This window comes from Amblyomma americanum, chromosome 3 (assembly GCF_052857255.1).
Source record: "Amblyomma americanum isolate KBUSLIRL-KWMA chromosome 3, ASM5285725v1, whole genome shotgun sequence".
In the NCBI taxonomy this organism is placed as follows: Eukaryota; Metazoa; Arthropoda; class Arachnida; order Ixodida; family Ixodidae; genus Amblyomma; species Amblyomma americanum.
The window spans coordinates 150,369,272-150,384,176 of record NC_135499.1 but is presented as its reverse complement, the minus strand read 5'-3'; the positions used below and the strand labels follow the sequence as shown (position 1 = coordinate 150,384,176).

Genomic DNA, 14,905 nt, shown 5'->3' with positions numbered 1-14,905 from the left:
GATTTCGGCACAGTTTCTCTACCCTTGCAGATTGAAAACAAAATGTTGCATGGCATCCAGCATTTTACCATAACAACTGGCTGGGTGTGGACAAACATACCTTGGTGAATGTTCCAGTGGAGATTGTAAACTGGCACAAAGGCCACTACCAAAGTTGTAGCTCACTTTAGTTTTACATCACTGTGATACAGCCAGCAATGCTCCACATGAATAAGCAAATGATAGCAGAGAAAGCATAGCCACTGAATGCTTGCTAAAGAGTGTGCCCCCACATTGTTTTTGCCCTACACAAGTTTTGTCTATAAGAAACCACAGGCTACCTGTTTTATGCCGTGAGGGTCAAGAGAAAATGTGAATGACAGAAAAAAAAAAGCTCCAAAATGGCATAAAGCCTGCGGTGGAGCCTCGTGTGCAATGCTGCATGGTGTTGCCACTGCTAGCAGTGTGCAGCAGTGTACTGTCTCCACCTATAGTTGTGTTATCACCTCATTCAAGTCCCATCAGTTACTAGTTTTCAGCTGTCTTGCAGCAAGTAAAAGGCATCGCCAAGAATTGAACAGGCCTGAAGATGTTTGGTGGCATATTGTAGTATTTACATGAACATAAAACGACCATGACTATAACGAGAGGAGGAAGTTTGAGGCCTGGGAAGGTGGCTACTGCTTTCAGAGGGTGGAGGCTTCACTCACAAAGGCTTTGCACAGACAATGCCGGAATTTTTGCTAAGTGCCACTGATACTGCTATCTCAGTAAAAATACGCTCTGTTTATAATGCAATCTCAACCTGTTCGAGCAAACAGCCGAGGGCTAAAAAAATGAAAAATAAATGAAAGCGGCACGCAAAAATACGAAAGCAACGGATATCCGTGGATACGAAAAGCAACACTTCAGAAATGCGTGCGACACCATCGAGCGCAGCAAAACTTCAGGCGTGTTAACGCACGAAGCCTCCCACACAGCAGCGGACGCCGTCACCGCAGTTGCTTCGTGTTTAATGTGCCCAGTCCTGTGCCCGTATGCCGTTTTTCCAATCTTTACTCTACTCAACTCTTTCACATGTGGTGTGCCCGAGGATCTGCCACATTCGATCTCCCGCTGCCAACTCTTCAACAATCATCCCAAGGCACTTTTAAGTGCTTTAGGACTCCGACAGGATGGCCCCGTGCACCTGGAGCATGTCCTTGGACCCTGGAGGGACGCGGCTTCGGGTGTGCGCGGGACAAAAGCATTTTTAGTGTTTTTAAGAGATACGGGTTTGGTGGACATTCTTTGACAATTATGTGTGTGTGTGTGAGTGCGTGAGTGTGCTTGATTTCACCATTCACCCTTTCTTTTTTCTCCTTTCCTTTTTTTTTTTCACCATCCTCTTCTCTTCTTTCACCCTCACCTGGAGTAGCCTGCCAGGCCGACAATCAGACAGACCTCTCCTGTTCACAGTCACAGTCTACATTGCCCATGCACACCGCACAGCCCCAAGGTCACCAGAAAGGTGGCTTCTCCTGGTAGCTCACGAGTCGTGTGGTGAAGGTTGCTGTACTATCGTGATGAGCAGCAGAAAAATAAGATTGCATTATATTCATACCTTGGTTCCAAGCATAACGCGGAACATGATTATAACCAGATGACTTGAAAAAAAAATGAAAACGCGTTATATTTATGTAAATAGGGTACATAAGTGATAAAGTACGATAGGTCGAGTGGTGGGAACACTGCACGTGCTGCACCCAGCCTACCCTGTACCCCGAAACACTTGCGATGGAGAGGGCAACGACACATGACAGTAAAAAAAAAAAAAAAAACGAAACTTAACTGAAGGTGCTGCACAGACCAAGCCAATGAGAAATCTGTTTAGAGAGTAATGGAGGCTGGAGAGGTGCTCCAGATTTGAAAGGATAAAAAAAATGTTTTCTTGAGTAAGCTTTTCTGCCTTTCCAAGAGCAGCCATCCACACACACACACACAGGCAGTTAGGAATAACATACGCTTTCATGAATCAGCAACTCGGGCTTCTCCCTCCAATTGGACAGGGGCACGACTTCTTTTGATGCTGCCATAAGGGACTCGAACGACCCGAAAATGGCTGCCGCGTGATTGTCCACCTCCTTGGACGAGCTGGCCGCATCCTGCGAAAGAATAGCACAGCTGATGCATCGCGAAGATCCTGACAAACACAATCAGTGAAATACTATTCAGCCACTGTCTGCTGTGTAAGGTGAGGCTCCAAAACACAAATCGAGCATGGTAATCCCTCGTTATAACGAAGTCAGCGGGACGGCGAAAAAATTTGCTATAAGCGGTAATTTGATATAGGAAACCACCCCAGAAAATCTAAAGCAGTCGAACTTTAATTGCGCCGCAACGGTGAGGAAATCAAAATACAATGTATTCAGTGAAGCAAAACTTTATTCAGGTGCAAAAAAGGCAGTGAGCTTTGGCTGTTTCAAGTTCTTACCGGGCGCGTGCAACCCCCTGCTCTAATCTGACAAAGCATTGCACGAGGTCGCCGCCCATGAATTCAACCTTCGGGGTATTTCGAATCGCGAAGGCAGTGGCCGCTTTCATGCGGGGGGAGTGTGTGTCACGGAAATGCCATGGCTCGAGTCTGAGGTTGTGTTGTGCTCAAAAAACGATTAGTCGCTCATTGTAGGTACGCAGCGCAATCGTGAAAACTGAACGGTTTTGCAGTAGGCACTTCGCATGATTACGGGCAGTTTTTTTTTTCCCGAGGTGTACAGCTGTGAAGTTTGAAATTGAGTTTTTCAGCACACCGTTGTCGACGACACTGTGCCAATTCTACGGTTCGAGTGTCAGTGTTCGCGCAGCATCGCGTCCGCGCCGTTGACAGATGTCTAGGAACAAAATTCAATGACCCTGCCACGCATTTAGACCGTTGACAATGTCTAGTCGAATGGCACGAATCCGGCTCGAGAAAATGCCGGGGAAACACCGTGGTTGCGTTGACCGGCCATGTTGACAGCCTGACTCGCCGCTGGTGACGCTCGGATTTTTCATGTTTTTGGGAAGTTACCAGACGATTTGCATCGTCAAAAGTGCTACGAAGCTAGGGGTGGTGTTTTATTGCGATGCAGCCCGATTATAACGAGTGGCAAGCAAATTTCTAGACCGGCTTCCCCAAAGCCGTCTTCCCGATTTGTTAATGTAGCTCCTCGCTTCGGACACGGCAAAGGGCGTGCGACCAGCAGTCGCTTGCGACCAGGCAGCAGCTCGACAACACCGTTGTTCACGCTTGCAAGCGCAACCTGCGGGTCGCCTTCTCGTTTAAAGTGAAAACTCTCGGGAATGACGTTGTTCGCGCGCTTTCGAGAGTTTCGTCTGCTTTGGCCGATGTGAAACGGTTAGGCTTAGCGATGACTACGGCAGCCAAGGAGCAGCTCAGTTCGTTGTCAAAAGCTCACCTCGCTCGCGACTCGCAAGCGTGAATGGGCTCATAATCAGAGGGACACTTCTTTTGTGCTTTTTGGCACGTTTCAGCGCCAGAAATGTTCTTTAGAGCGGTAAAATTTTGCTCACCGAGCGCACCCCTTGGTATGCTACAGCGCAAGTCTGCCCGCGGTCTTTTGGCCACTTTTCGGCATCCAAGAGACCGCGGTTTTCTGGCATCGCAAAGCGTCACAAAAATTTTATTTTCGTTTCGATTCTATCATGGGGGACACTAGCGATGCAACTGCGACCGATTCAGGCGCGCTTCCATTCGCATCCGCTATAAACAGCTGGGGGCACTCGGCATTCGCTTAATTGGTACCCATTACTAGGCAGGTCACCGGTCGTAGGTTTGGTGCTTTTGTGGCCTGTTCTGTGCCTGCCTGAGACTAATTCGTCGGCGGTATTAATTTGTCACTGCGTGCACAAAAGGGTCGCCGCTGCGGCGGCGATGCCTCCGCTCGCCACTTCGCTCTAAGCGGGTCAAGCTCTTCGTGCACTTCGAGTAATGCGGCTGGAAATGAATGCGTTTGGGTCGGGACTGGAAGAAATTTCGAATAAAGCGATTTCGTTATAACAAGGGATTCCTGTAGTTTTTACTCGTTTGTACGGTCTGAGATGCGGGACACCTCAGCAACTGCGAGCATACTGAGATATGTTATTTTAACCTTTTGTTTGCCCCACAAATGCTAGTTTTGTAATGACGGCAGATAATGTGGGATGGCACTGCCTGATCAATGGCCACTCAGAAGTCAGGTGAGCAAACAGTTAACCTCATTCTCTCCTACACAGCAAATGAAAGCAAGCAATAATGCAGCTATTATGTTGCTCTTTTGATCTAGAAAGCAAAGAAATAAGAATTGCTATACTTTTCAATCCTCAAGCAATAGTACATTGCTGTTAAACTGTGTCGCATAAAGTGCACTCTCAAATCCTGCTAAGCTAGGAGTAAATATTGTTAGCACTTATGCCAATACCTCTAACGTAACTATAATTGTGTGCTCAGCTTGAAAGAGAAATTTGTATTCCTGTCTAACGGTGAGTTCCAACAGCAGATATGGAGCACTTCTGAAGAAATTTTTTTCTGCTATTTCAAAAGCAAGGCTATTCTAATGGCAAATCTCGAGCGGTTCTCAGGTCAAGGTCACTCCATCCAGTTCTACAAACTATGCTGCCAAAACTGCATGGTGTATTTTGTTCTGCATTGCCTCATTTTGAGCATGAATACTGTTAGCTTAAATTACGGAACAAAGTTCTTTTTCAGAAAATACAACTGTAAGAAGAAGCAAGTTCAGTGCACAGTTGACACACTTCTTGCGTACTTTTAATGATTTGTGTCCAGAGCAGAAATCTGTGATGACATGGGAGTCTAACTTCGCTAGTACAGGACGAGTGAGCATAGTGAAACTTAAAACTCTAAGCTGCTCACCCCAAGTTGCAAGCAAAGCTGGTACAGTAAAACCTTGTTAAACGAACGGATTGTGGAACTATGTAACTATGTGCGGCTGTCTTGTTCCTGACGAACTGTGCTCTTGGCGTTTGCGTATCAGTTTCATGATGTCAAAAGCTCTCTATCTCATTCACTTCACTCTTTCTGTCAAAGCACACTCCAGGTGTCCACTCAAAATGAGACAGTTGCCATGCCTGCATAAGTTCCTTGCACTCAAGGAAGAAAATCCTCCCATCACTCATCACAAGGTGCAAAAGTACACCTAAGGCAGTGCGGTGCGCGCAAGATTATCACCACTTCGCCAATGGCGACAAGTCAGCTGAGCAGACCGTTTCAATCAATCATTGCATATGCTCGTGCATATGAAGTACTGAGAGACCTGAAGTGTCAGTTTGCATAAACTGGAACATCGAATTACCCAGAAATTGACAATGGCATGATGCCATTGTGATTTCATATTGTATTCAGCAAGACTACAGCACTATGAAATAGAATGCTTGTTTGATCACCACATTTTTTGAAAAAATTTGTGTCCCTCCAATCATGTCATCTCTTGAACTTGGCATGGAAGACTGCAAATAAGTGTAAAGACATCACAGATAAGGCCTAGTGTGCTTTTTGTGACTGATACTACAACAAAACTATGCATGTAAATGTTTCATGCTATTATACATACAAATCTACAATTCTTTGACCCACATAAGGAAGCAACGACACCTTGCGGGAGCAAGCAAGCCACTCTCTAGCGCTGGTAATTGCAATGAACCTGCTTTGATTTGGTATCTAGATCCAACTAGAATGTCTTCCTGAGGATTTCTTTTTCTAGAAGACAATATATGTTAAAACACAGTAAATGTAGTAATACCAGGGTCATTTTTCAAGTGACCAATATACTAACTGTACTCCTAAAAACAGAAGGTGTAAGCAAAACATTGAAAAGTTCTGGGTAAATCAAAATATTGTGCATACACGCACACAAACCTGCATGTGCTGCACACACTGAAGTTGTGCTTGCTCTCAATATATTTAATTTTTTCCTTTACCACACTTTCTTTGCCCTTCATTGGTGAGCTATTAAAACCTTATGCAGTGAATCTCCAGCCACTTTCTTTTTAATTTTTAAGGGGAAACTAAGGAAAACTCTATACAATTTTTTTCTCAGTAAAAATTGATTTTTTGGCTCTTTCTTGATAAGCTGCCATGTCTGTCCAATAGCAGAAAGACATTTACAGCTGAGTAAATTGCATTTTAAAATTGTCCTGCTACTCAATTCCAGCTCGTGACATCTACACCAAAAATGACTCCGTGATCACCATTTTTAACTGAATGGCAGAGCAGCCCTGCACCTGGGACCTGCGCCCAAAAACTCTGCCAACACACTGCAGTTAACTTACAAAGTTGGCTGGAGTGTGGCAACACCTGTATTTCATTTTTTGGCCTTTTCTAGCTAATAAAATCTCCATTTTCAGTGAAAGTGCGTCTTTATTGTTAAAAAGTGGTAATCTATTAAAGAGGCCAACTTTAAATTTTCCTAGTGTCCATATAAGGGGGGAAGAGGGGATCGAAGGTGAACTTTTCTATTTTTTGACTTAGAGCGATGAAATCTGGCAAAATGGCTCGAAACAGCATCAAACAGTCAGGTTTAAAGTTTCACAAAGACGCCTTCAGTAAGTTTCGTTTTATCATTGTCTATATGTTGTTCACATGTTGCTTGCTCGTGGAAAGCCTAGCACAACAACAAAACAGGCTACAGGTCCGTAAATGCTTGTAATATTTACTAAGAAGAGTGCTGCAAATCAAGGCTCTCTTAGAAGGACGCTCTTGCAGGCTAGTTGGTTCATAGTTCAAGGCTCTCTTAATTTAAAAAAAAATTTCTCTGCTCTATTTTTTTTAACACCTTCTATTTATGTGTAGAATGCATCATGCTCCAATTGCCATGTAATAAAAACATGTAAGTTTAAACGGTAAATCTGAGACTGTCCCGATGCAAACCCATTTCAGTGATTACAACAAACAAACGGGGTAAAAACCCATGCAGCCATTGCTGTGCCATTCTTTCCAAAAGCAAGGTATTAAGCTCAAAACAAACTTCCGAAAAAACAAGCACAAAAATTCTAAACTACCACACGCTATCTGTGAGTAGATACCGACAAATATATTTATTTGGAGCACTTAGAGTTTATTTTGGGGTGAAATATTTCAGTACATCATAGAAAGAGTGTTGTACATACCAAAAAGTGTAGTTTTCAAAAATGACTTTTTTACCATTTTTGTAATCTGATACCCCCTTAAAGGTGCACTAAAAAGGAATTTGTACTCGTCTTTTTACCGCGGGAACTCTATCTACACATTCCGGGCATTCCTAGAAGCATTGAATTAATGTCCTGTGCAGCCGATTGCCCTATTTAAATCGGAATAAACGTCCCGGCTCCCACTCTTCTTTTGAACTCAACGCGGCAGGTAGGAGGAGTCAACCAACGCGTCAGCCAGTCCCGTGGCGGCTTGCCGCTCTGCCATCAGCGGAGTGATACGTAAATCAAAGAGTCCACGTGTATTTTTATTTCCGTGAGCCTAATTTGCGGCTATATTGTGCGTGACTGAAACTGCTTATTAACAGAGACTTAAGAAATTAAATAAAAGCGAAAGCGAAGTCGCCACTGGACTGGCTGAAAGGCACTCCACGCGTTGGTTGACTCCACCTACCTACCGCGTTGAGTTCAAAAAAAGGCAGGAGCTGGGACGTTTAATCCGATTTAATTAGGCCAATCGGCCACACAGGACAATAATTCGATGTTTCTAAGAATGCCCGGAACGTGTAGATAGAGGTCCCGCAGAAAAAGACGAGTTCAGATTCCTCTTCAGTGCATGATCATTACGACACAAGAAAAAGTTTTCTTAACAAAAGTTTCCTCAAGCATGAAACTTGAATTAATGTTGCAATTCAACACTAAATTTGCACAATGACGGGCTTGCTCACATGCAATTCAAGACCCTAAGGGCTACTGGTTTCATTTCATAGTCTCAAGCAAGTGAATGAGCAGCCTACTACCTTCTTGCTGTGGTCCCGCCGAGAGACAAAGGCCTGTTGGCTGAAGGAGGGCGCATTGATGTCGTCGATTAGGCGTGCCCGCTCCATCTGCTCCATCACGCTGGGTGATGAACTGCTAGCGGCTGCCGCTTCCTTGCTGGAACCGGATGGCAGGAGACCACGCTCACGGAGCTCCGCATTGGCATTGGCTGCGATAGCGGTCGGTTTTATTAGCCTATTCTTTTACACATCCTCACATGTGCCAGGATACCATGGACAGGCACTGCAGCATACAGGGGTGTACTGCACTGCAGCTAAACTGCTGCACTTTGCAAACGATAGTAATGCAGAAAGGCTTTTTAAAAAGGACCAACAGCAGCAGCTTACACAGTGCTAAAAACAAAATTTGCAGAAAGCAAGCAAACGGTTTGCCCAATCTTTTAAACAGCATCTCATGATAATGCTTAGCACATCCCAATGTTATTAGTGCTCATTACAAAAACACAAGCTTCCTTGCACAACTGCATGTGTGTCACCATAAATGCACGACATTCTCAAGCCTTTGCAAATCTAGGAGCCAACCTAGAAACAGTCCATGAACTTACTCGCATTACCAAGTATAGCCAGTGTACAGTTTCTGCAGTATACCCCCCTTTCTGCAAGCCCATTTGCGATCTGGCCATGATCATAATGAATGATGTTGGCATTTTGAGGGCACCGGATGTTGTGGAATGCTCATGTTACATGTATCATTTCTCTTTTTAATGTTGATGGAATGATGAAAAACCAACTTAAGCAAAAAAGTCAACAGGAATGGCAAAGAGGAGCGCATTACATCATGCATGAGCATAGAGCAGTAGCAGATCCCAATTAAAAGATCCTTCAAGCTTATACATGTCTCAAACACAAAAAGACGAAGACCAATAAAGAAGCATGACACATCTTCTCCTTCCATGGTTTTCACTCTTTTTGTGATGTACCATCAGTAGCAACTAGCTCAACTTTCTGTTTTGCAGAACTTCAAGCTTCTCCTGGGAGGTAACATGTCAGCAAGTCACATGGCTGTGTAATAACAATTTGCAAGCAGCCTGCACCATTTCTTCTGCATATATGCGACGTAATATACTGTGAAGTCAACTGCGGGCTACCTTTCCCATCATCTATTTGCCTCCGGGATGCAAAGACCTACATTACTTCAGCTCAACACTAACAAATTAAACATGACTAGTCAACTTTCAACAATACCAAAGGTTATCGACTTAGCCTTCTTGCACTAGCAGCCGTGGATCAATCATTAAAGGGACATTGAGGAAAACTCCACCCAATTATTGTTCTCAGTAAAAACCGATTCCGCGACCTTTTCTGGGTACGTTAAGTGGCAACTCCGGCATTTTTTCTGCCTCCTCTGATTTTACTGAAACTTTTACGGTATGTTCTCCGCAGTTTTCTTGTCTTTTGTGGCAAATTTTGCAGCGGGGCAGTGTTTTGTTGCTGAGTAAATGAATTCTGAAATTTCCTATTTCATGGCTTCAGTCGGGGGGGATCTCTAAGAGAAACCTTGCGCGTGGGACGTCAGTGGACGCACGGCCATGAATATTCACTCTGCGTTTGCTGAAGGACAAAATTTCGAGCTGGCTTTTGGTCATTTCAGACAAATAATGACCAAGGTCTCACTTACAGCCACCAGCTTAACCTCAGCCTCACACGAGAGCTTTTGTGACAGTACCTGTGAAGTCATAGGACGGTCTGTCGTGACGTCATCGTCTGGTCAAAACCGTTTCGGTTTCCTGGTTTTCTCTCTCGTTAAGTACTTCTACTTGGTATTTTGAGAAACTGTTTTTTTGTACAGGAGCGAGGAGACTCTAAGGAATGTGATGCGATTATGAACTCGAAATGTTCAAAAAATCCCCGGAGTTGGTCTTTAACTTTGCCCCACAGAAAGAAACCCATTTATTGGTCAGAAAACATATTTACAAAATTATCCCAAAACTCGATTCAAAATAATGACGTCCACGCTGAGGACACATTTTGAAGTGAGTTGCAGTGTCGCATAGGTAGTCTCCGAGATCGGCGCCACAAATTCAGTGTCGCCACATGCAGTTTACTTCCGCAATCAGCCATTCTTGGTTGATTACCAATAACGTTGCCAACAATTACTGTTTCACTTGTACTTCGTCTTTTGGTCTTTTCTACCTTATAAAAGCTCCATTTTCAGTGACAGTGAGCTCTTTGTTGTTAAAATGGTATAGATAGAAGCCAACTTAAAACCTGTCCTCAGTGTCCCTTGGTAAAGCTACTAGGAGAGAATTACCACAAAAAAAAGAAGAAATTTACGCTCCTTTCATGCAGCACCTTTCACCATTGCAGTGAGGCTGGCAGAGTCAGCTATTGTTAGCTGCTTGGCTCAAAATATAGACAGTATTTCCGCCACTACCTTCCTCGTACTTGTTCCAGCTAGGATTTACGGTACATGAGAACATGAGATGGAAGGCACACCTGCAGCTTTGATCACCTGTTGAATCTTTTGCTTGAGCTGCTCAGCTTCATTCTGGAAGGAGGAAAAAAAGAAGTAAACGTCAATGCGAGTTACTGAGACACCCTATTGCTTACATAGCTATGTCAACCTCCTTAAGCTTCTAGCAAGGCATTGTACTCACCCCGGTTTTCGGTGCCACGGGGTCCCCTGGCTTCCTCACTCTCCTGAAAGCACACAAGGGAGCAAAAAAAAAAATTATCTGTAGACACTGAGCCACTGGGCACATGAACACGGCTCTTGAATATCCCTACTTCAGCAGTTTTTCTAAAGTATTGCGCTGTAATGTGCAGAAGCTCCTGTGAACCTATGGGGACCAGGCAGTGCAAACTGCACTTGCTACGACTTAATATCATGGCAACAAACAACAGCAAATATCGTAAATATCGTATTTACTCACACAATGAATGCACTTTTTTTCCCAGGAAGGTTACTAAACTTTGGGGGGAGTGAATTCATCACACAGGGTAATAATATACAGTACACTGTCAATAATTTAATTTGGACATAGGATTCCCTCATGGTACTGCATTTTGTGCACAATGCCTTGTAAGTGAAGCACGTGCAATATGACGAGATATACAACGAGCTTGAAGGACAACAATCAAACAACAAAAAGTGAACGCCATGTAATGGTCTGGTTTATGGGGTTTAACATCCCAAAGCGACTCAGGCTATGAGGGACAGCATAGTGAAGGGCTTCGGAAATTTCGACCACCTGGGGTTCTTTAACGTACACTGACAGCGCACAGTACACAGGCCTCTAGAATTGCGCCTCCATCGAAATTCGACCTTCGCGGCCGGGACTGAACCAGAGTCTTTCGGGACGGCAGCCGAGTGCCATTGAGCACTGCGGCGGCTAGAACACCATGTAAGCTGGAAATTCTCTTTGGAACGTCTAACCACATTACAAGCAACCAACAAGCCAGGCTCTTTGCTCTATGTGAAGCACACTTATAAATTAAGTAGTGTACGTGTATATGCAGCAAAAACAGCTACACAATTTTCTCATGCTATATCCAAACTGACAAGTAATTGTTGATGTCAGAAATTGAACTTTTGTTTACTATTCGACATTACTATTCAACACATATGGCATTCAGATTATTACCTTGAAATTAATAACCGTATCGTAGAAACAGCTCTGACAGAATTTATCTCTCAGTTACCATCAAATGCATAAGCAGACAATTGACAAAACAATATGTGCAAACTACATACTATGAGCATCAGTAGGTGTATAGTGCCTGATTACCTACAAATGAATAAAGGATGCCAAGAAGTTATTGATCACACATCAGTGATTTGGAGGATAAGTTGACAAAGGACCTTCCTTTCGACACAGGAAGGTACACGAAGATTCAAAGGCAAAAAATCTGGAAGGCTTACTTTGGCGAGATTGATGGTGACGCCTTGCTGGTTCTTCTCGGTGAGTCACTGCCCGACCATGAGCGCCTCCGGGAGCTGGAGCTACTCCGAGACCTACGAGAGCGATGCTTAGGGGATCTGAAAAAGAAGGAATGAATTCACACCAAGTACGTAGCCGGATATTTTTCTCAGGAGGGGCCCAAAGCAATATCGAAGCGAAAGCTTCACTGCGCTAGGTAAAGCCGATTTCGCCGTGCATTGCCGGTCGACCTTCAAATGAGCGAGCCAGAGGTCAAGTGTGGCTATAGGCCTTACCATATGTGGTCCACCATGGTGTCACACCACTTGAGCCAGTAGAGGGCGGTAGAATAGGCCGCAGCGTTCAATGGGTGACCGACCTCTCTCAATGAACCATAATTTAACTGCCGTCGGCCAGGGTGGCAGGGTGAGCATGCTGCCTATCCAGTGTGTGGAACGCACTCAACGTTATAGATGCCAAGCTGCGTCTACTTGCCTGATACACCACAGCTTTCGCTCTCTAACCAGGTTCAGATGACGTATAGGGGGGAGGTACTTGGAAACGTGCCTGATTCACACAAGTTTCAACACGTTTTTGTCGCACCGAACAGCATATTCAATCTTTACATAGCACCTAAATTCTCAATCTCATTTTGATAAGCTTTGAAGCAGAATGGTGGCATTCAGCAGGAAATAATATACTGTGACACTGTGGAAAGAAAAAAAAAGGAATAACGGGTGTGGAGAGGTAGAGGGAGCAGCATGCAGTGTGCACTTGTTTAAGCAAGTCCAAGCATTCTGACAAGAACTGGTATCCCATGGAAAAGCATGTTACTGTGAACCAATTAAACATCTTAGAAATTTTACTTCACTTTTTCTAGCAAGGCCACACGTTTGTTAATATTTATTGGAGGTTTACGTGCCAGAGCAGCACAATGACAAATAAGGCATGCTGTTGTGAAGGGCTTACTATTACTTTCAAGCACAAAGGGTTCTTTACTAAGCCGAAATATAAATGCAGGGTTATTTTTGTGTTTTGTTTTTATCAAAATGCGGCCGCCATGGCCAGAATCGAACACATATACTCATGCTAAAAAACTGAATGCCAAAGCCAGTGGGTCACCACTCTTATAGGTGTTTATGCCAATGTGTATGTTTGCACGTAGTATTGCGCTCAATATAAGCTGTAACACACAAGTTGTGCTAGGAGCTGAGCGGAGCTGAAAATTGATGCAGTTAGCCATTGAAGCAAAGAATAAAGTACACTGAATGCTTGTGCAAGTTGGGTGCTCTGTTTGAAAGCGCAGTGATTTAATATAAATCTCAGTTGGTTCACTTCAGATGCGTGGTCCACTTCAGATGCATGACAGTACCTTGTGGATACACGTTATCTCTTTTTTCTATCTTGCCTCCCTTTCTTCTTTTTGCTTACCTCTTTATACTTTCCTTTCTGCCTTTTCTTTGACCACTATTCAGGTGCCCAGTATGAACGAGATAGCTATGGCAGCCAGTACCCCTTCCTATAATTTTTCCAGTGCCACTAAGTATATCCCGAGCACCAAAGTAGTACCTTCAAGAGGAAGGGAAAGAGAAAAAGGGAAGGCAAGGCAGGCAGGTTAACTAAAGATACTTTGAATGGACACCTTTCACTAGGGAAGTGGAAAAAGTAAAACGAGGGCTAAAGAGAGGCAAAGGCGAAACATCAAAGGACACTGTAGGGAGTGTGCAGCACTGCGATCACCCACTGTACAGGTGCATGTCTCTGGGAAGCGAAGCATTGCATGGCAGGCTGCCAGGGCCATCGCTGGGACCACCGAGATGTCTGCTTTACTAGCCATTATTTATTTTTGCCACATCCGGCTTATCCAGTGCAACAAGCACTAGCAAGGACTGTTCACGAGTTGAGTGTAAGCCAAAGAGAAAAACAGCACAGACCTAAAATACAAAATAACATAAAATTCGTGCAGTTTTGATATTTTTGTATGAGCATGGCACATGATTATGCTGAGCATTATTGCTTTGGGTACCAAAGTTTTCCAAAATAAAATGTCACTTGATAGCGTCTGCGTTCTCGGGTTAGTAGTTCTTTCGCTTGCATAAATTACTGGCCGACAGACTTTAGGTTGGTCAATACACAAGCTACGCCTCACGAACATTGCTAGCCGTAATGACAATGATGCCAGCCCCTGGAGTATAACAAGTTATAAAGACTGATATTACGAGAAAAAAAAAGTGACGGCGAACTTACTTAGTTTTTATTCGATGTCAATGATATTGAAAGCGCCCGCAGCTATTCAAAATAAAGCGACTGCGCAAGGGGAGTTAACGTTCATAAAAAAAAGGGGGGGGGGGGGTGGATTGAATACAGTGCAGTAACCTCTAGCAGATTTTCCAAAATTTGCACTCAAGAATTCAAAATGAGGAGGACACCGACCTGGATCGCCTCCGCGGCCCAGGCGACCACGAGCGAGAGCGCCGGTGCCGAGAACCGGAGCGGCGTCTCCGGGACGACGATCCTTTGCTGGAGGAGTAGCGAGGTGACGAGTTCGATCTTGACCGCCGCCGCCTGGATTTGTTTTGTGAACTGTGTCCGCTCTTTTTCTTGCGGCGGTAGCGCCCCGTCGAATTGTCCGAAGACGACGAGCTGCGCCAACGAGAGCAGAATGCGATCACATCCCCCCAAAACATTGAACTCTGAAAAAAGCTCTGAACAGATGGACTAGCATCCAATGTACTTGCATCTGACACCAGTGGCACTATGGCGATAAAATTTTATTGGATACTCCCGACACAACGACGCGAATTAGGACGACGAACTTACCCCGATCGCGTATGTGCTTTCTTGCGCTTGCGTCTGGAAGTGCTACCAGTGTCCGAATCACTGTCGCGATGCGGCATCGTGGCAAGTTGGTGGTGCTCACAAACGTTCTTTAACACTTTCACTGCTAAATAGGCTCATTATTACCTTATCACGCGACTCAAAACGACGCAAAAAACACTTTACACGCACCGGTGAAAACTAGCAACAAACGCCGCGATAATGTGCGCCATTTTCCCTTCACCCATT

At 44.4% G+C, this 14,905-nt stretch overlaps 1 protein-coding gene across 1 annotated transcript in view; it reads right to left on the bottom strand.

The window, feature by feature from the left end:
* The window catches only part of LOC144125162 (uncharacterized), a 20,609-nt gene extending 5,704 nt beyond the window's left edge, over positions 1 to 14,905 (bottom strand). Inside the window, exons 1-7 of the mRNA XM_077658294.1 lie at positions 14,660 to 14,905; positions 14,273 to 14,482; positions 11,842 to 11,958; positions 10,577 to 10,619; positions 10,416 to 10,467; positions 7,941 to 8,128; positions 1,983 to 2,123 (exon numbers count right to left, since the gene is read on the bottom strand). Coding sequence (XP_077514420.1) covers positions 1,983 to 2,123; positions 7,941 to 8,128; positions 10,416 to 10,467; positions 10,577 to 10,619; positions 11,842 to 11,958; positions 14,273 to 14,482; positions 14,660 to 14,736 — 828 coding nt within the window. The 5' untranslated portion in view covers positions 14,737 to 14,905. The remainder of the gene's footprint in view (positions 1 to 1,982; positions 2,124 to 7,940; positions 8,129 to 10,415; positions 10,468 to 10,576; positions 10,620 to 11,841; positions 11,959 to 14,272; positions 14,483 to 14,659) is intronic.